The following is a 22,414-nucleotide window of genomic DNA, read 5'->3' as shown; positions in this document are numbered from 1 at the left end:
TGATTATGAGCTCAGGCTAAATTCACCTTTTGCATTAGTCAGATTCAAAATCACAATTGAGCCATGTCACCAAAATACAAAAATGTCTAAAATTTCATATTCCAAATTAACTTAAAAGTACAAAATAAGATGCCTTTATTAAAAAGCCACATTAACATGATGGACAGCTATACAACTTGCTTTCTAAAACGAGCATTATGGGGTAAGTGTTCAAAGAAATATTAAAGATTCAAAGCCAAATTTTCCCCACTGCCTTCACAGAGACTTGTTTGGCTCCTACTACAATAGAAAACCACTTTGAAAGTCTACTTTTAGATTCATCAGAATAAAAGTAAGCCAAAATAATTGTGTCTGAGGGAAAGAGGGCAATATTCTATGGTGCATACTCAAAACTCCAGATTCCCAGGTTGTGCAATGCTACTGACACAGAAGAGCGTTGAGATGCTTGATATATGTCTAAGAATTACAGAAAATGTGTAGAAACATCCTGTACCTGATAATGTGAGCAATCTATATGCTGGAGAAGAGCTGCAGAGCAGTTCGTAATGAGCACTGCAGAATAAGGCAGAATCGAAACAAACTATCGCTTCACTGAAATCCAAGGCAGGCAGAGGAAGTATTTATAGAGGCACCACTTCTGCTGCTGTTTAAAAGCAGTAGTGGGTTAGTAAGTGTTTAAGAGCTGTGGTTAGCAGGCTCTCATACCGAGAGATCTAAAGAAGCCAAAGACCTAAAGAAAACCATTACTGCAGACCTTTGCAGAAGCCTTTGTTGACACCATATTCTTGCAATCATACAGTCCTAAGCACAAAATGCACCTACCTAGCAGCTCCAGTTTACCAAGCAAACATGATGCACGCAGCTTCGTCAAAAGAAGCAGCCTGTATCTGTCCCCTCTGGATCAAGCATCCTTTGAAGTTTGACATAACTGAGCGTATTTTGGCCTGTTATGCCAGTCCTGGCCTTGCAACAGAATTCGTATTTCATTGGGCCAAATTCTGTGCAAAAACATGCTGACCTTAATCTAAAGCAATGTCTTTGGCATTAGCTTGAATTTTTAAATGAAGGCACGCTTCCATTTTAGCACATAAAAATTACAATAAAATCATCTACAGTATTTGTTTGAAGAATTCATATGTTAGCCAAAGTGTCGGTGGAGCTTTGCTCTCTACTACACGCAAAGTCCCACCCGGCCCATCTGACACATTCACCATTAGCATTTAGCCTTCCCAGAGCTGAGAACTTCTGGCTTATTCATAGAAATATATCAAAGCTGGAGAAAAGAGTAACAACAGATGCACAAGCTTATGCTTAAAAATACTAGCTGTGCTCTGATCATTCTTTGGCTTGAAGCTGAGGCATTCTTGGATAGATCAGTTTTTCCATTTATTGGAATCCCAGGCCAGGAACCAGCCTGTGAACGTCGGGGGTTCGTATCCTTGCTTCACAATAACAACGGGGGTCCCCTTATCTCTTCCAGAAGGGTCTGTTTCAATATAGCGCTTGGCTAAAGAGAAAGAAGAAATAAAATGTGTAAAATATTAGTTCATTCCTTTGGCATAAAACATACATTAAAAGCCCTAGTAAAAGATCCCAGAGCTATTATAATAAAGCATTCAATTAAATTATTTCAAAGGCAATGAAATGATCACGTAAGTGCTGATTCCTCCCAACTGGCAGTGACAGAATTTTCCCAAGATGAAAGCCCAGTGATCGTTACTGTGCTCATTTCCTTCCCGTAGAGCAGTGCTTTGGCTCTGGAGCAGAAGGATTTTGCTGGGGCTGGGCAAGTGCTCCTGCTTGGTTCCCCTTTCTCCCCAGGAGACCCTCACAGCTGCATCCAGCATCGTTTCCCTGCACATCGCACTGTATGTGTCGGGAAGGGAAGCAGGGAACCTTAGCTGTACTGGGCAAGTGTTCCAGCAGCAACTTCGTCGTGACAACTCAGCTCTGTGAAATCCCACCTGAGACGGCCCCTGATTTTGTTTTTCAGAGTTGCATGCCAAATAAGTTGTCTTGATTTGTTCTGGGATAGCAATTTCATCTCCCAGATTTAGCTCAGTAAAGGGTAGCAATGCAAGGACTTGAAGATTTGTCAGCATTCCTCTGACTATAAACGTTAGTGCAGGGTACAGCTCAGTAAATATAGGCATTTGAAAATCCCACTCTCAGGACAGGTTCTTTTCATGGAGTTCTCCTGTATACTCTCTAAAAAGCCCTGCAATCTGGTAAAGTTATTTAGGTTAATTTTTCTCTTCATAAACTTACAGATAAGAAGCACAGAATGAGTTTTAAATCACTTTTAAAGGAGAATAATATTCTCTAGGGTTAAATCCTAATAAGCTCAGTACAGTACTGTAAACATAGCTATTTCTTCTGTATCATTTTTTTCACTCATTTAAGTACTGTTGATTTCTGTTTTACTCAGAAATATGTAGAAGTGATTTTCTTACCAGATTTAACAGACTCCTGCCGCTCAGTTTCATTAGCATCTTTCCCAATCCAGACGAAAACCTGCAAATAAATTGTTATGGGATTTTACGTACAGCAGGTAAAATGCAAAATAGTTGCTTCCATTAGGAGAAAGATCATGCACTATGACGAGAGATATATAGCTCTCATACACTACCTGCATTTCTTTTCCCTTGCTCTAGTTCTGTACTCTGAAATCTCACTTCTGTTGGCACTGCGAGGCCTGACGTAAAGCGTTCTGGGGAAAGGAACCCTAGTCACCTTCCTCACGGATGGCTTTTGCAGGCTGGTAAGCAAATTACTCTCTAGGTTCATGTGCAAATGCAGAACAAGAGCTGTCCCTGGTTTGAATTCCATGAATTCAGTGAACCTGGGAAAATGATGGAGACAATGTCTGTCTGCACTCAGGTCTTCGGAAGAACTCGGAGTAAGATGGTCCCATCCTCCTAAGTTTTTCCCAGACACTGATACATTGGTTGTACGAAATTTGTGCTAGTTATTTGTAAAATAACTTTCTTTTCAAAAATTAGTAATTTTTAGTGATCAAGTCATGAGCATTATTGTGAGCCTCTCAGAACACTGCTGGGGCCTGTGCTCTTGCAGTCGTCTTTGGTTTTAATGGGAAGTGCCTACTGGATCTAACATTATGCTTGGAAATTCAACCATATATGTTCACACTAACACATAGAGCACAAAAGAAAATATAGGTCCCTTTGATATCATTTAAAGAAAACAAGTTCTCCTGTTCTCACAAACACAGCTTTTTTTTACTGCCGTCCTGCATTCTAGGTGGTTGTTAAGAACAAATTCTTATTACCACAAAGAGCAGTGGTAAAGTACACAGCTCACCTGCTCCCAAGCATCCAGCAACATGACATCATCTTCAGCCAAATCATCCTGAGTGAATTCTCCTGGGACTTCCTCAATCTGAAAGGGATGGCACATTTATTATTATTTTTTAAATGATCTGTCAAGATATTCTGATTTTGTAAAGAGCAAAGATTTTTTTTTTTAAGGGATGAGGGTGCCGTGCTATTCTTTTTGTTCCTATAGGATGAAGCCCCAAACTGATTTGATGAATGTGTGAAGGATACTACACTGAGAGGAAACAAATCACATACAATCACATGTCCTATAAAATCAACTCTCAGTTTGTCAGGGCTGATAGGATATCCTCAGGAGAGGCATAGGTTTGTATTGTAATTGTGACTGTTATAAATTGGGACTAAGGGCTGCCGGAAGAAAAGGACAGGGAAATTTCCATACAGTGACTTGTACCAAACAAACTAAATCAATCATCAAGGTGGTGTATTCATGTGGCTTAGATTCATTAATAAGGAAAAGAAATTGCTTGTACTTGCAGTGGATGAGCTCAGGGCTGAAATATGTATCCAAGCAAACCTTCCATTAACTTGAAAATGGGACACTCTACTAGACTAAGCCATTGAGGACTGGTCCCCAAAGAAAAGGCAAATTTCTAACTTCTTCCAATCATTCACAGTTAAGCAGGAGAGCAGTTCTTCCACATGAGCAGGAGAGACAGCAGTTTAGCTAGTGGTCAGCCCGCTGCTTCTAAAGGGGATGCAAGGGTCGGGCAGTGCCTGGCCATGCAGGAGGGCTGAAGGGCCTGCGCGCAGATGTGGCAAAACACGGGCTCCTTCCCCGCTCCCCTGCCTGTGCTACAGGGGCCAGAGGGATCTGACCTGCCCGCCCTGCACGTGAGCTCTAACGGTGGTGGCTCTGCTACTCGGGCATTCCCAGGGACACAGGGAATCTGAGACAAAAACCAGCCAGCCCACGGCTCCCAGCAGGCTATCACAGAGAAGTTGGTCCCTGTTACTGTATTTTACAGGGGTGTTTTAGAAGCTTGCTACAGGAATACACTTCTCTGCTACTCTCATAAGATTTGAAAGTCCTTATTAAAGTATTCTGTTTGTTTTATCTTTCTCCAGATGGATGGAAACAGCTCCTTAAGGAAACTGCAGGAAACTATGGTCCATACGTAAGTACTAGGGCACCCTTGCCAAACAGTGCTACCATCTTGCCTTTCCAAGTGCAGTAAGCAATTAAGCCTGATTCACTCATGCAGCTCTGGGTATTTCTGCTAAGGAAATAAGTCTTACCACCTCCTTGATCACAGGCCAATGCCTTGGAGCCATAATTACTGGTCTTAAATCTCTCTGGAAAATTTCAGGCTGCTAGGAATTCCTGGCAAAGTCTCAGGAGGCATTTCTTTTCCTCACTACCACTATCAAACATGTAAGGGGCAAAGCACTGACCTGCATTTTCTCAGAGAAACGACAGCAGTCTCACAATGCTCTGCAAGAATGCAACCGATTTTGACTGCAAAACAGTCTTGTCTTTTTGCATCTGTAAGCCTCTGCTCCCATGCTGGAACAGACTCTCCCTGCTGACATCTCCAGTATTTATTTTTCTGTCTGTTCTTTACACTTGGATTGTTCCAGAGGACCTACCTCTTGCCAAGCACTGCTAACTATACAAAGAGAAGTCAGATCCCCAAAATCATTTAATGTCAGTTGATTCCTTAGCTAAAATATACTGGAAACTGTATAATTGAACAGAAGGGAAAGTATATACTATATGCTTACAATAAATCTGCCCGTCTTATTAGAACAGCCATACAGACGAGGTGGATGATCTTCAGCCTTTGTCAAGAGTTGTGATGAAGTCTGATATGTTTTTTTACCTCCAAGTGTCTTCCAGAATTCCTCTGAAATACACAAGACATGATTTATTCAGCAGTGTCTTTCCCCTTTTATGTTTTAGCTTGTTGGACACTATTTCGAGAATCCCCAAGCAATGACTTTTTTTTTTTCTGTCTCAAAGATGAGTGCATTTTCTGCAAGCTTCTTTCTGCAGCTCGTCAATAACAATGAAGATATCACGTGTGGAGTGAGAGCAATGCTTGCTCCCCTTCTCATCTCTCGGGGTTTTAAAAAAGACCACATTCCCCTGCAGCTCCTGCTACAGTCCTACAGACGCCCAGGGGATTGCACTGTTCGTGCGTCAGCCAGTTCTGGACAGACCTTCCCAGTAAAACCTCAGGTTACATTTTGAAAGGGAGAGAGTGATCATACGGTTCTGCCTACAAAATACATGACTAAAAAAAAAAAGAAAACCTAGTTAGGCCTCATTTCCATACAGCCCTGGGTATTCTCAGCTGCCTAATAGCAAGCACGTGGCCTCAAACTAACCTGGTTCCTGGCCTTCATTAATCTTAGGAGCTTGGCATCTAAGAACACTGGCAATGTACTGAGCTCCTTGTTCCTCTTCTTTGTTTGCTCCTTTTCCAACCCAGGTGTAGCCAGAGTTGTTTGGCAGTTTCAGAACAAAGACATCATTGGAGTTCAGGGACGTTGCATCAACATCAACCTAGGTCAAGAATTACATTATTTTATTCTTCATATTTTCAAGTAAGGTGATCTCTGTTTTGCATGCTTATATAAAATGTGGAGCTAGATGTTAATTGGTTGTGCTTTCTTTGCAGTTTGTCCCTAGATTTGTATGGTTAAGTAGAGATTTAACCTGAAATAGGGAACTGACTGGAAGAACAAAACTTGGGACTCTCTGGAGATAGGAATGACCGCCCATAAGGGTGGTTGATTTTTTGTCTATTTGTTGTCAGCTGACTATCCACTAAGCATTTCCTAACAGTTTTCCTAGAAATTTGTAATCTGTATGACTAGTATCTTCTTAGTCATGCAAAGCAGTTGATTTGATGTGGAATTCTGTGTTCCTGCCAGATGTTGACTGCCCAAATGTATTACTGGAGGGGAAGAATATTTACAGGCAGCTATACCATTATCCAGAAGAATATTTGTCCTCACCTCCACAATCCTGGTAGTGGATGTCAGATTCCTGCGGATTTGGAAGAGCCGTGTTGGGGGAGCAGGTTTCTGACCTTCCTTCTTTGATGTCCCATCCTTGTAAATAATGAGGGGTTTATTTTTGAACAAGCTCAGTAAATGGGCGGGCTCTTTGCCTTGGCTGACTCGGATCTGCATATGTGTGAAGAAATGCAATTCGGAAACAAAAAGGAACATGGAAATTAATTTGGCTTCATTGGATAGCACAGGGAGTGTTAGCCAGTAATGGTAAGCAAGTTAGCAAGAATTAGAAGTGGCAAAATGAGAAGATTTAAGAACATAGTTCCAGAGACATCAAAGTTATAGCATTTCTGAGATTATTTTTGTAAATCACGCCAACACAATGACATCGTGCAGACTTGTAACATAATGTTTAACTGATTAAAATGGCTGCTCTATACTATAATGAAGATTTTTGCCTTTTACAAAAGAACTGTCATTTCATGGAGTTTCATAGATTTACTTCTTCACTTATAACAGTATCCTCTGTTTTTCACTCTCAGAGAAACAGAAAGGTGACAGCTGAAGGCTAAACTGTATTTTTTTTTCTCTATTCATTTTTTTGCTTTATGCAAACAGAGTTGACTTATATTGCGCATGAGATGAAGGAAAAACAAGGACAGAAGGTAAAAAATGAGGAGGAGAAAAAAAAAAAAAGGGAAAGGAAGGAAGTGGAAATTGCCTTCCAGGAATGCCAAGGAAAGCGCTCCTGAAGGCAGAAAGCTCGTATTCCTCCGAGGTGTCCCACTTGCTCTCCTTCAGGTGCAGAACACGTAGCTCAGCCGGCAGCACCTGGCCCGTGGCGGGGCTGAATTCGGCCAGGGCTGCAGGGGCTGCGGGGGGCAGTGCGATCCCCACGGGCGCCGTGGGGCCTCCTGCCCACGGGACTGGGCCCCACGCTGGCCCCAGCCAAGGGTGAGGGCTGAGTCTCCTGGCTCCTCCCGAGCGCTGCTCCCAGGAAGAAACGGGGAGCGCGGAGGGCCCCGCGTCCCCCAGGCCAGCGCTCCCGGGCAGCGCCTTCCGGCAGGGCGAGCGCCAGGGCCAGGGAGGGCGAGCGGGACACACCACCTTCCTCCGGGACAGGCAGCAAAGCAGATGCTCTCCGCGATCTCACAGCTGGGCACACTCATAAAATCGCCCAATAAGGACACCCGTGTAAGCTTGTAGATGCCAAACTGCAGCAGCATTTTCCAAATGCAGGAAAAAAAAAAAAAAAAAAAAAAAAAAAACCTAATGCAGGGAAGAAAATGCTGAGGGGAACATCTTTCTGCAAAACAAATATTGAGACTGTTTTTTAATTGTAATTTGTACTGTAGTGCCATCTAGTGACTAAATAAATTAGTGCATTTGAAACTTTTTAAATAAGGGTAATCCAGGTGTTTTGTATAGGCAATACATTCTAAAGATTCATGTACATGCATATAAATTTGTATAATATGCATAGGCACATACATATTTGTTTAACTTCATTTCAGGTTAAAATAATATTTTTAACATGTCCATTGCAATGAGATGGATCTCCTTCAGCTTCAATAAAACATTTAAAGTGTATTTTTATTACGGCTATTAGTATGTAATTATTACTGTAGTGTTAGTTGCCCTTAGCTATGAGGCAGGGCCATATCGTGCTCAACGCTGTCCAAATATAGGATATTTTTTTAGGAATTGACATACATAGGTCCATAGGCCCTAGTAGGATACAGTCCATAGGCCCTAGTAGGATACACCCACACCTGTTGAGGGATTGGGCTGATGGCACTGAGAGGCCACTCTCAGTTATCTTTGAAAGGTCGTGGTGGTCAGGAGAGGTTTCTGTGGCTGCAAGGGAGAATATGTCACCCCTATCTTCAGAAGGAGGATCCAGGGAACTCCAGGCTGGTCAGCCTCACCTTGGTCCCTGGGGAGGTGATGTAATCCTGGAATTAATCCTGGAAACCATTTCCAAACACAAGGTGAACAAGAAAGTGATTGGCAATAGTCAGTGTGGAATCAGGGAGGCGAAATTGTGCTTCAGCAATCTGATACCCCTATATGATGACTAGCTTGGGGGATGAGGGGAGCGCTATAGATGTTGTTTACCTTGATTTTAATAAGGCTTTTGACACTGTCTGCCATAACAACTTAATAAACAAGCCAATGACGTACAGAGTAGATAAGTGATTAACGAGGTGGACAGAAACTAGCTGAACTGCTGGCCTCAAGGAGAGGTCATCAGCACCACACAGTGCAGCTGGAGGCCTGTCACTTGTGGTGTCCCCCAGGAGCTCGTATGGGACGGAGTCTGTTTAGCATCTTCACCAATACCTGGATGACGGGCTGGAATGAACCCTACAAGTTTTAGCCAGGTGGGAAATCTCTGTTGACTAAAGAAGCCCATGGTGCTCAGCTTGATACAGGCTTCTATAGAAATCTGCATTTGGACAGTTATCCAAATAGTCTGCACATGTGCAACGTATGCCTGTGCTTCAGGGGTAAGGAAAAAGGAAAAAATCCTTTGCTTTATTAAAGGATTTTTTTCTGACATAAAATAACATCCACTGTGGCAAGTGGGAAAACTAAGGGGCACAGAAGAAAAACCCTTTCAAACAAGGTTTTCATTAACTTGAGCAAAACTGGGACAAGTCTCCCAGTGAGAAAAGGCTGGAAATTTAGGTAAATCTTAAAATGTACCTTGAAGTTAGTCTGCATGATATGTGAGGAAAATAAAAGTGAAGATTAATAATAGCTAAGGAAAATATAGAATTGCCTGGCTAAGGCTGCAGACATGTACATGGTGCTTTGCAAAGTACTTTTCATTTTTCCAAAGATTAGTGCCTCCAGGTAAGAAAGGAATTATAAAGTAATTATGAGGAGAATACAGTACTAGCTGTAAGAGGAAAAGACAATAGCTGCAGAAAATAAATTATTTTTATTCCAAGTGAACTCAAATAACAGGCAGTTTGGTTTTACCTCATAAATATGTGGATAGCAAAAAAGATTGTGTGAACACAAGTTTGTTTGCTTTCCTTTTAACAAAACAGCTTAAATGCAGGAAAAAAAGATGCAAATGACACTGAGTAATAAAAGACTGGTTATCATTTTCTAAAAAAAAAAATTAATAGCATGGGCGCCTGCACAAGGTGAGCTAGGAGGTAAGTTTTCAGTGTTCCACGTTAACTTCCATGCCACTAATCTGTGGTAAAACGTAAATTATTTCAGGTAGTTTACTCATTTAGGAAAGAAAGTTAAAACATCTTACTATCTAACAAATGCATGCACAGGACTTGCCATGAGCAGCTGATATTCTCAGTATTCCAATATTTCTCCTCCTTTCAATTCCTGTTGTTTCTGCACCTATATCATATCCTGTATTTGTTGAATTTAATCCAAAAGATACTAACCTGCACGGCCTGACCATTCAATAACCGATCGAGCTGAACAGTCAGAAACGCGGATGCAGTCAGTTCATCTTTTGTAGTCTGAGCTCCTTGCCTGAGAATGACAATGAGAAAATCAATGTTTAAAACCAGTTTCAGCATGATCCAAAGCTTAGAGAGAGAGGAAAAAAAAAAAAAAGAAAAAAAAGTAAATCTGATCTTGCATTTACACAATTCTGTTGTTTCTACAGGACATAAAATCAGCATAGAATAATATTCACATGCTAGAGATCTGTGCAAAGCAGACCAAACATACCACGTGTAGATGATCTGCCCTTTAGGGTAAGTATAGAGTATAATGTAGCAGTCACCCCCATAGAACTGCCCATACGTCTCGGGCTCCACAGGAACTCTGCCGCTGTCTTCAACACGCCAGATCTAGGAAACAGAGAAACCACTAGAAGAGGCTGAACTTCATCCCGAGGTTCTTAAAGAAGCAATTTACTGTGCTGTCCCTTGAACAACATTTGGTTTTGTTCTGAAATATTACTGAATAAAATCAGAAAAGTTTCTTCTGAACACAATCGCTAACAGGCCACTGCAGAAAACTTTCCTTTGTCTTGATGTTTTACTGCTACGTGGCCATCTCATAATGCCATATTTAAATTCCTTTCTTGGCATCTTAGGATGATATAATTACACGAATGGTAGAACATTATGATTCATCATAAAGCTATCATATCACATGGGAAAGGTACACCACGGAGAGGTAACAGAAATCTGGAGATTTCTTCCATTTGATGCAGTACAGCTTCATTGATTTATCATCTGCTCTCCAAAAACATACTGCTAAAATTGTATCTCAGCTGCTGGGCTCAAGTCTAGGTACCATCTGAAACATCAGGGAGCAGTCCCACATGATATGGCAATGAAACTGTAGGTGAAGAGCCAGAATGAGTTTCTACCACCAGGAGCAAGTTTACCATTTCAAATATCAAGCTGATGTGAGGTAGAAGTGTTCCTTTAAAGTATTCCTTTAAAATGTGTTACTTAAAAGGGGAATTATTTCTGGTCTTTGATTTGTACTCATGACTTGAACCATCAATTATGAGTGTCACAAGATTTCACGAAATAACATGACTCAACAGGAAGGATTCCCTTTCCTCTTAAAAGAAGCTTTTTTTTTTTTCCCCCCCCGGTGGTCAGAACAACAGAACACAACAGTTTAAATTGCAAGACAGAAGAAATTACAATTCAATACAACACAAAAATTACCTCTACTTTCCCTGAACCATCATCTACCATATTATGTTTGGCGGCCATCTGTGGAGACTCATGTAACTTGGTAGCATCAAATTCAATCTGCTCAATTTTAGCCACTCTCTCTGTGACATAAACTTTTCCAAAGCCATCACTTTGATCTTTATCCTTCCAGTCTTTGAAAAACTGTTTGAAGATTGGTGTTTCACCTCCTTCTGGAAGAACTTGAATCTGAAATGAAACAAGACACATGAAACGGAAAACAAAACTGACAGTTGCTGTAACTAAAATGTCAAAGGATGGAGTTTTCTGGGTAGCTGATGGTTTATTTTGTAAGTTGTTTGTAATTCAGAGACCGTGTCAAATGATGTAACTTTTGCAGTCAGCCTACATCACTTTTAGGTTAAATCACGGCAGACCTGCCTATCTGGAAATAGCCACAGAGGCCACACGTTGCTCGAAGCGAGCAACACTCAACTCAGCAAAGAGAAATAAATCATTTTGGTACTTTTGTCTATAGTTGTTTTTCATTTCTAAGCTCACTTAAAAATCAAGCCTGATTTGGGAGCAAGATACAGAGAGTCTTAATTTAAATGAAAGGAAAATAATGTGTATGTTATTATTTTCCAATCGTTTGATCTTTTCTACACTTTCTCAGTATTTGAATCAAACTTTACTGATTTATATGGTTGTGAAACACTGTTTCTAATTAAGCCCTTAAAAATATTTTCACTGATTTTAAAACAAAGCTTTTAACAGAGCTTACTCTTTCCTGGTATCATCTTATAAATAGATCACACCTGTGTGTTGGCAGGATAATTCATCTGCTGAATGAATTCCTCAGCATTCTTCATGGCTGCCTTTCTCTCTTGTGGGTTAGCATCTTTGCCTGGTTAAAGTAGAAGGACAACAATATGGATGGGAAATGGGATTAAGACCACTTATTCTACACAGTAAAGTGTACAGGGAAAAATCTGAATGAACAGGAATATCCTTGAGCCATGTCCTCTTCCACATTGCTCTTGTCTTAGCCTTGCACAAGCACAAATGCTAGTCAGCATGAGTAATAAGATTTGTATAAGTCAAAACTGCAGTCAAACCGCAGCATTTAACATGGCTAAAAAGATAAAAAAAATCATTTTCATTTTGCTTAATATGTATTTCTATCAAAAGGAAAAATAAAAAAAAAAGTCTTACGGTATCTGCTTGGTTTTACCCAGCAATAACACCTGGGCAACCTTCTCTGCATCTTTCCTTGCTGGAGTGCAATGTGTTAAACAAAGCTGCCCTCCAGAACCGCCTTCCCTTCACCAGGCAGCACCACTCACTGCTCCACAGTCTGAGAAGATGAAACTACTCTTTAATCCAGGCATGCCGTACCATTTATCACCACCTTCCCCCACTCATTCTTCCGTTTTCTCAGCCAGAGATACCAGACACCTCTGAAAGTCTCTGTGGGCTGATTCTGTGTTTCAGATCTGTGTCCCAACTGGCTGCCAAGACTGTACTCAGGAGACTTCTTAGTCTAATAAGATTCTCTGCTAAGCTGTTCATCATAGTCACTTTTGAAGAAGACCATCAGCAAAGCAATCCACACTTCTCAATGTAGAGGTCTGCAGATTTCCAGCAGAGATGGCAACTGCAGCCTCCCCGTGCAAAGTGAGGCTCCAGCTTATCCCACACTTTGCTGTTACCAACAGCAGCAAAGTGAGGATGCACCGAGGAGCACGTATGGCCATATTCAGAGTGCCTAAACTGGATACAAATGCCTGGTCTTGTCAGCTTGATTCTTCTAGGAGCCATCAGGTAGGCACTGGAAAGCAGGAGACAGGGGCTCTCAGGAAGAATTTAGGCCGCCAAGCAGAGTGCCCCACAAATGCTGTTTTTTAAAGGAGACTTTCCTAACTGTGAATGAAATATTCAGGCAAAATGCTTACAGCGTTTCCTGGATTGACTTCAAAAGCTTGACAACTGCGCTGATTAATTATTTGCTACCGCACATGGTAACAAGAAATGCAGATGCCACAGAATAGTTAACCAACAGCCTCAGCCAGAAGAGAGGAGATGCTCTGCACTGGCTGCAACGGCAGCCCTGGAACGCCCCGGCTACAAGGAGGCCAGGCTCAATTCCTCGGGAGCAGCCTCCCAGGAAATGTTCAGCCAACGCAGCAGCAAATTCACTCACAGCATTCAGGACAGTACAGAGAAATGTTCAGAAGGAAAAAAAAAGGAGCATCAAATCGGTTATAAGATCAAACTTTTAGTTAAAGCTTGAAACACTGGTGTTGTATGAGTGGTATTAACCGCTCATCTTTAAATTTCACACTTTCCACAAACAGTCTAATGGATATATAATATCTATCCATTAGATTTCTAGATTTTTTTTTCTAGAAGGTAGATTTATTGGTGATATACATATATAAAAGGATTCTTTCTGATTGCTTCATAATTGCCCCTCAGTTAAGTATTTAAGTACCAAAACTTACAGATGCCTCCAAAGTACTCAGAATATTTAGACAGGACCTGGTCTTGAGGCCCTTGCTCACATGAGCAATCCCTGTCCCCTGACTACACCAAGGAAGAATTGTGTGCACGGTACCGTGTCCAGCCAGTATTCATCTCTTGCTAGTGTCCAGTGAACGTGGTGTAGACTTGAGATCTGCCTGTGCTCCTTGTACCTCTGCAACAGAGGCTGTCTCTTACCTTTCCACACGAAGATCTTTCTTGCAGTGCCATGGTCCAAAATGAAGCACTCTTCAGACAAGAGCATAGCCATGGAGAAGGGGTTCTCCTCTGCTACCAGTGACACCTTCATGGACCCACTTGCATCTGACACCTAAAAAAGCAGTAATTTCAGATCAATGCTACCTTTTACAAACAAATTAATTTGCCCTTCTCCAAATTACTACGGAAATCAGTAATTATTCCTATACAAAACACTGTATACAGTTTATATGGTGCCAGAAAGTAAGGACGACTATGACCTTTTATTTTCCTTTTCATTTTACATCCAACAGGGGGAGATGTGGTGTTAATTTCAGTGACTTGATTGGCCTCACAACTTTTTAAAACAAGTGTCTTTTTTTTTTTTTTCCACTCTGAATTCAACTGCTCATTCAGTGAACACCTCATAGTTAAAAATCCATATCTTCCTAGATCTGCCCTATATACTTTACTGAACTGGTATAGTTCTTAGGTATCATCTTCCACAAAGCAACCCTAACTGAAGCCGAAGTACATTTACCTGTAGAACAAGAGCATTTGAATTTATGATAAAAACGATCTTATACCGACTTTTGCAACTGAAATATTTACACTTACAATCTCTGCTTCTGTAATAGGAAACTATTGTACGTGGCCTGTTGCAGAATCTGCTTTCTAATCACAACTCCCGGTTTGTTCTCACTGTTTTAATGAAGTTCATGTACACCTTTATAAATTCACTTCAAACTTCAAAATTCACTCCCATATGGCTTCAGAGGCCAGCAAAACTGTTAGCAGGATCTGTGAACTTAAAGGAATTTACTAAATATTCACATTTTTTTTCTGAGATTTCTTATGATCCAAAATTCACTGGAAGCACTTTCCAACAGATTTGTAAATTACTGTTTTATTACAATAAAACAATTTGCCCTCATCTTACATGCAAAACTTACATGCCACTTACATCCCCTTGCTAGAAGGGTAAGAAATTTGTGCCAGATTTTTTTTGGCAAGAATGGGATGATGAATGGAACTACACAGAGGACATAGACAACAGGGACTAAAAACGGCCTCGCAACACGAACGGCCTCGTGTGAGGGTCTTGTAAACCAGAGCCACAAAGAGGGGCCGGGCAGGATCACCGACCCGGACAGTGGGGACGGTGGCAGCACCCGCTGGGGCCTGCGGGGTGCGGAACCTGCATGGGGCGACGGTCCAGAACTCAGTGCTGATGGGAGCTTGAAATAAATGCTCCTCAATACCCTTCAGAAGAAAATAATCTTTCCGGGGCGGGGAGAAGGGGGAGAGGGAGAAAAAAAAAATTCTAGCTTTTCATTAAGGATACTTTTAAATTGCCAAAATACATCCCGATTTTTTGGGTTGGACTAAGCCCATTACGTCCATAGATACACAACTTTAATTTTTTATGGACTTAGAGACACACATAAAGAGGCTCTGTGCAGCAGTACCTACACTAAAACTTTTCCCTTTTGTTTCTGGAAAAAATAGACTACTAAATTATTTCTTTTAGAAAATTCGAGCCTGGGCAGGCTCAGCCATTGTATCAGCATCTTCCAGCAGTGCTAAGACTCTTCTTAGGCTGACTGATCGAGTCTAATGATCCCTCCCCGAGGCACGTGAGTAAGTGTTAGTCCCACTTTACATCTGGAACAGAGGTGGAGGGAAAGGGGTCTGCCTAGGGATGCGGTGGGAAATGAGGAAGAACTTCTTTCCTGTGAGGGTGACAGAGCCCTGGAACAGGCTGCCCAGAGAGGCTGTGGAGTCTCCTTCTCTGGAGATCTTCAAAACCCTTCTGGATGCCACCCTGTGCCACGTGCTCTAGGTGTCCCTGCTGGAGCAGGGGGGTTGGATCAGATGATCTCTAGAGGTCCCTTCCAACCTCAACCATTCTGTGAGTCTGTGATATTCTCCCTCTTGTAAATACATTTTCAGTCCTTTTCTCAAGTGGTAGAATAAGAAATAAAGGCTGGCTGCGAAAGAAAAAGAGAGCACAGATCTGGAAATAGTTTGTTGTTTCAGTTTTGTTAAAAACATCAAAGAAATGGAATGTCTATAAATTTCAGTTTTAAAACAGGCCTTTTTATGAAAAAGCATCAGCTATAAAAATCTCAGTCTGCTTTGGCAGTAACAAAGCAAATGCTTTAGAGTCATGGTTATCTGTTAAACTAAGTCACAGACTATTTGTTGAATAATGTATTAATATCACAATACTCAATAATTTATATTGTTACCACTGTCATTTTTCCAGCTTAGAGATATGTAGATACTTTGACCATATTGGGAAACAATAAGTTATTCTCACATCCTTTCTAAAAGAATACCAATAATTTTAAACTACTTTCCCCTCTCTTTTACTTCAAGAAAGAAAAATAGTTGCATACATTATTATACCTACTTAATGTAATGCATTGGTAGCTAGAAGAATGAACTCTGTGCCCCTTCTAAACAAGAACAGTATCCCTAGCAAGATATTAAGATAATTGTAACTTCACTGAATTTTATCATAAAACTCCTACCATTTTGAACAGAATAAAAATTGTATCCATTTTGGCAATAGGAAATGTTATGACATTAGCACTTTTCTACTTATCATCAAGCCACTGCAGGTGCAGAAGGAGGAAAAGGCCACTTCAAAAGGAGTGTGAGTTCAAATTCTTCTATAGTTTTATTAGAAAATATTACATAATTGTTCATCTTTCAAATTCTGCTAAGAATAGCTAAACCATATATGACCCTCATTGTTAAAACCAATATGACTACTTACCATATACAATTTAGCACTCCTCCTGTTCACAATATCAGCTGTCTCATCATCATCATCACCACACTCAGGAAGCTCTGGCTTGTTTCCTAACACCTGTAAAACAAGAGAATAATAAATTCAATGCAAATAAGAGTCTGTAGTTCTGCAGTAAAAAAGCCTAGATCATTACAACACAATCATGCATTGCTCCAGTAACGAATTGGTCTGGATCAACTCTACTTACAATCAAATATAAATACAAACTCTTGGATAACTTGTTCAAAGATATATGGGTAAATTTAAATAATTGTCAGATATCCATCAGCATTATATCCATGCTGTGCTTCTTGCAAGCTTGCACTTATGTTATAATGGGAAAGGCTTCAATGGCCTTACACGGAATAGAGAGGTTTATATGATCATATTCTATGTGTGTGTTTATATGCCTGTTCTCCCCTTTTCCTTGAAATAACTTTTGTATTGTTGGTAAGCAAAGCTTCATCTCACCATTTTTGGACATACTTTACGGTTAACATGTTGGAACATACTAAAATTGAAGTAGACAAATTGAAACAAATGGGTTGAAATTATCTTTAAAAATATTTAATTGACAAGAAAATATCAGATAATTAGCACAAAAATAAAAACAGTTACAGCTTTCTAATCTAATTTAAAGGAGAAAAAAAAATAGTCCAGTCCTTGAGAAGAATTTATTGGGTGGGAAAAGCATTTTCTTGCACCATTACTACCAACTGTAACACTGTGGTAGTTTTACATCATAGTTTTAGACCACAGATAATCTTATAACAACTTCTATTAGAAGAAATTCACAGTAGTTTATCAAAAGCACGTAATGGTCGGGTAGAGACAATTAGATCCTGGCTGTTCACTATCAATAATTGGATTTTTTTCTTACTGATTCATATAGGACCAAACCCAAACGTCACATTCACAGTTTCACTGATTTCACCAGGACTATGTCCCAGAGGGCATGTGGGAGTGATTGATATGTCTGAGTAACTAAATATTAACTTCAAATACAAGGGAAACAACAGCCTTCCTATTGACGCAATACACTTGCACATAGCATGGGGCTGCATGCAAAAACATTGTAAATATTTGACAGCAGGGAAGCCTAACAATGAATACAGCTGCACATAGTTTTTAAGAAAGGGCACAGCCTAAGTATTTACCATAAATCTATGGAGTATCCTGACCTGATAAGCCAATAAAAATACATGGCCTCCGTGAAAGTAATTGTTCCAGTTTGATGTATTTTACACATGATTTATTGAAACCAAAAAGTACTGTCCTGAATGTTTAAGAAAGATGTCACTGGTAGCTCTGCAATAGCCACCAGTCGGTTATGGGTTCATGGGTTCACACTACACGGCTGCACAGTTGCCAATCTACTGGCCAAACAGGCCTATATTTTCATAGCAGAGTGCAGAAACAATGGACAAACCAAAAGACAAAGGGCAAAATTGTTGCCCGTGTTCTGAAACGCTTCCCCCGCTGGGTTTCACACTACGTGCAAGGTGCAGAGCACCCAGAGGCTACCGCAGAGCTCCGCTTGCCCCACGTGCCCGTGGCCTAACAGCATCCAAGCGGGGAGCTGATGTGTTTTACCCAAAGCATTCATTAACTCCACACTTTTCACCTTGTCTATGGGGGGTAAACGCAAGTAAGTTATTAAGACAACTTTCAAAATGAACACAGACTAAGTTCTGTTAAAACTTTGTGTTGACGCTCTTAGCCTAGTGCAAGGGTATCATAGATACAACAAAAAGACAAGCAGTTCCTCTGCAATAACTGCTTGACTTTGAGTTTGCTCATGGTACATGCAAAGCAGCTTATCTCGTTGGCCAAACCCAGAATCCACTTTTCACCTTGCTGTGTGCATGAGCTTTTTTCTGTACACACCTGCCCCTTTCTCAAGGGAATGCAAAACACAGAACTCAAGCTTTTCCTGACAGGATAAACCCCACTCCTTTTTTCTCTCTCTCTCAAAAAAAGAAGAATAGAAGAAATCACAAACAAAAACTTTCTAATCTGTAGGGGGATATGACAGTGTAAACAATTGTAAATAAACACATCTCAAAAGAATAAATCTAGCAAATTTCATCTTCATAAGCATCATAAAGTAGTTGCCGTTGATAGTGATTTAACGGGAGCAAGAAGTTTGGTGAGGCTGGAAGGCAGACTACGACACTTGAAGAACATGTCAGGTGAAGGTTAATTAGGGCAATCTGCCATGAGCAAACCAGTTTCATACAGTTGAACTTGTGTATACCAGCACTGTGTTTGTGTTTCTGTTTCTTTTTACTGTACACAGCTTGGGGAAGGCTCCTGGATCTGAAACTGAGCTATTTGTTGTGGCTGTGGTCCAAAGTGGTCAAATCTCCAAAAAAAACAAAAGGATTCCTCTCTATACATGCTAAGAGCAAGTGAAGAATAAAGCAAGTGAGATATCTACCTCTCATGTAAAACCCATCCCATGTCTTGGGGATATTTTTGAAAAGGAGCAGGGCTAGTAGTTCAATATTCACCTTCCTGCACCCTCTGACACGAGCAAATATATGTTGCTCCTGCCAACTCGGATTACACCTGAGTGACAAAGAATAAATCCTCAGTGCAGGATGATACTGAACTGTAGCCACTGGCTGAACTCATACGCAGAGGAGGACTTGGGCTTTTATTAATGTTCCAGATGGAATGGAGCATTACAAAGAATGTCTCCCTGAAATAAATATTGCCTCAAAACTCCTTTCTCAAATCTCAAGCTAGTACAAGAGGAAAAAGTCCAAACCAGAAAGGCAGGGATAAGGTGGTCAGCAGCCACGTGGCCAACACCAAGTGCCAAGGCACCCGCTCCGTCCAAAGCTCTGCTACACCAGGGGCTGCAGGGCTCTGCTGCGGGAAGCGCTGCCCGCAGGCTCGTGTCCAAGCATCTCTGTTACTGCTGCTCATGGCCAAGCTCTAACGGGGCAAGAGGAGATTGCGGTCCAGGCAAAAGCTTCTTTTGATGTTGGTCAGACAATGATCACACACACACAAAAAAAACCCTCTTTCACTCAACCACTTCTAGTTAGATAGCAGGATGTCTGCCTGAAATTGCCTATCACAAGCAATTCCAGAAACAACAGAGGCCATTACACACTCACCTGTAGCAGAAAACCTCCCACTGGCCTTCACAGAGATGAAGAATAAATGGAAAAAAACATAAAGCATTGAGAATTGGACAAAAATATTTTTAAGTTACCAAACAGTAGCTGGTATTTTGTTTGGTTTTATCCATGTAATTTATCAAAAGGGCTTTATGGAATTAAGGTTTAAAGCTGATCTGTATGCATTTGGGATGCTGTAAAATAGTGAAACGCATCAGTTGCTCATGGCACTTCTGATGCATACATTACAGGCTACATTTTTATCCAGTTTCTGTTGTCTGAGGAATTTCAAACACAAACCATAATTTTATTCAAAGCTCTATGCCTAACTTCTTAAAAATAGGGCATTAGGCTTTGGCAGCTTTTCATAAAATATTTGCAGCTTTGCATGTCTGTCCAGGCTAATTTGGATATAGAACCTTTACTGGTATGATAATAACATTCTAACACGAATTCGCCACTCTGCAAAACAGGCCTAGGATATGATATTCACAGGAAAAACGTCCAGATCAGCCTTGAGAGTAACAACTTAGACGTTTTTGAGCAGTTTGCCTAGCGAGGAGCATTTAGCTGCTCCACCTCACGAAGCTCCCAGCCCAGATGCTCCTCCCGCCGCCGCACAGGCTGACACACCGTGAGGAGAGGAAAGGGGAAGAGCAGCCCAGCAGATCCCACGTGGGGCAGCAGATCCCACATGGGGCAGCAGATCCCACATGGGGCAGCAGGGAGCTGCCCAGGCACCAGGGAAGCAGCGGGAGCCGCCTCACGAGACGGGAAGGTGGCCAAGGCTGCTCATGGCACTGAAACACGGTACCGATGTTCAACCGCCCGAGCCCCCAAGCTCAGCACTGCCAGCCCCAACAGCTCAAGGCGTGAGGCACGTCGGGGCATCCTCTCCGATGCGACACCCAGGCTCTTGCATCCAAAACAGAGCCCAGATTTGGACCCTGATAACCAGGGCAGAAAAGTACAGCTGTATGTTAATATGGTTTCTTTAATGATTCCTGCTGAAGCTTTATAAAATTAAATATTTATTAGGGCAGAGAGAGTAAGAGAACAAGCAAGAATGTTTCTTTCACCTTATTAAGTATGCATCCTACCTGAATCTTTTCAAAAATGCTTTCCTCCTGCTAATGCCCTCTGCAGTTGATTTCTGTTTTTTTCCTGAGTCTCCCCAAACTTTTGGAGCCTGGCAGGGAGGACTGTAGTTTACAACACTCAAAAATTAGATGCTGCAGCACTGAAAACCACGGTGATCAAATCCCTCTAGTGATTCGATCTCTCCCATATTTTTACAGGTAAATCCAGGTAGTATCAAATTCAAAGGCAGTTACGTAAGCAAAGATCCTGGCCCTGATAACCTGCTTTGTAGTAAATACAATAATATTTACGCATTTGTGCAGTGTTATACAATCAGTGATGGTAGAAATAATGAAATGATCCTAAAACTCGTAGAACAGCTGCTGCTGCAGAGCTGTCCTTCACCCTTTCCTAGATGTGAAAAGGCCTGTGCTGTGGGGCTACAACAAATTTGTTACTCCTTGTGGGAGGCGTCTGAGAACCAAAGGAAGGGAAAGGGCACGCCCGGATAGGAAACACCAAACTCTGAACGTACTGACTTCTTATGAAAAAAAGCACCTCATCGAGTTCTTGCAGTACTGCAGAACTTCCATTTAACAAAAATTCAAAGGCAACACTGACAGAAAACCCTTAAGAGCCGCTCTGTGGCTTTGGGGATATCTGGAAGCGCAAAAAATTCTAGTTTAAAAAAGTGCAGTATCTCCTTTCAGTCATCCCAGAGAGATGCTGGATTCAGAAACACCGTATCTCCAAGCCCTTTATATTCAAAGAGAAACTCTTTTCTAAGTTCCTCTCCAGGAAATTCCCCGGTGCTAGAAAGCACATGGCAATAACTGCTAACGCTCTTTTCTTTGGCCTTGTCCTCTTAATTATGCTCATTTATTAAGTGAAAATTATAGCATTTTTCATCACTTGATTTCTTGATAGTTTAGCATAGAAAAGAAAAAAGCCATTACAAACTGCATTAGTATTCTAATATGTAATTATAAGATTATAATTGACTAACAGAGTAACCCTGCAAGCACTACAGCTGCTGGAGAACACACAACAAAGACAAGTGGTTTTCTCACCTAGAAGAAGGCAACCGAGACATGATATAATTGAATTGCAAATACTCCCAGAAATTCTTAATGACTTCAGAGACCCACTTAAATATCTAGTACATAAGCATCTTTTCTAGCACAAGAAATTACAGGGTTATGAACCGTTCATGAATGATTTAGTTCATGCAGCATGCCACGCAGTATGATACGCCTGAACATTTTCTACAGTAAATTCCCAATGTAGACACTAAAAAATCATGTTTAGAGACTTGATTAAAAGCTTTGGCCCATTTATTTATTTTTTTTTCCTCAGATGCACTTGCTACCTGCAGTTCCTATTCAGCTCACTGTCATTTGGGTACCCAGTTTGAAGCAGCAAAGATTGAAAACTGCAGCTTGAAAACCATTACAGGTGACCTACAGCACTACAAAACGAGCCTTAGTCCTACTAATGAGTAATGAGCTTCTTCCATTTGCAAGCAAAACACTCGCTGAGTTCCCATTTAGTCCTGGGGAAAACTCTGGGCTGAGTGCTAGCTGGTACAAATGAGCCCAGCTCTTCAGAAGTTAATTTGGTTGAGGATCCAAGCCATGGAGCTTTGTCCGAGTACAGGTTGCAGGACTGAGTCCTTCAAAAATTTCACCAGAAAGATACTACCTTTAATGAAGAAAATATGCCCAA

At 41.1% G+C, this 22,414-nt stretch overlaps 1 protein-coding gene across 1 annotated transcript in view; it reads right to left on the bottom strand.

The window, feature by feature from the left end:
- Positions 1-1,178: 1,178 nt before the first annotated feature.
- Positions 1,179-22,414, bottom strand: part of SCIN (scinderin) — a 48,927-nt gene continuing 27,691 nt past the window's right edge. The window contains exons 5-16 of the mRNA XM_088533508.1: positions 16,464-16,556; positions 13,679-13,811; positions 11,776-11,864; positions 10,991-11,206; positions 10,032-10,153; positions 9,740-9,830; positions 6,321-6,491; positions 5,688-5,865; positions 5,082-5,203; positions 3,322-3,399; positions 2,454-2,514; positions 1,179-1,507 (exon numbers count right to left, since the gene is read on the bottom strand). Of these exons, the coding sequence (XP_088389634.1) occupies positions 1,374-1,507; positions 2,454-2,514; positions 3,322-3,399; positions 5,082-5,203; positions 5,688-5,865; positions 6,321-6,491; positions 9,740-9,830; positions 10,032-10,153; positions 10,991-11,206; positions 11,776-11,864; positions 13,679-13,811; positions 16,464-16,556 (1,488 nt within the window). The 3' untranslated portion in view covers positions 1,179-1,373. The remainder of the gene's footprint in view (positions 1,508-2,453; positions 2,515-3,321; positions 3,400-5,081; positions 5,204-5,687; positions 5,866-6,320; positions 6,492-9,739; positions 9,831-10,031; positions 10,154-10,990; positions 11,207-11,775; positions 11,865-13,678; positions 13,812-16,463; positions 16,557-22,414) is intronic.

Source organism: Tinamus guttatus, unplaced genomic scaffold (genome assembly GCF_059628265.1).
Source record: "Tinamus guttatus ecotype Peru unplaced genomic scaffold, ASM5962826v1 Tinamus_guttatus_pri_ptg000503l, whole genome shotgun sequence".
NCBI classification, from domain to species: domain Eukaryota; kingdom Metazoa; phylum Chordata; class Aves; order Tinamiformes; family Tinamidae; genus Tinamus; species Tinamus guttatus.
Note: the sequence above shows the minus strand (reverse complement) of the source record. Positions and strands in the feature narration are given on the sequence as shown.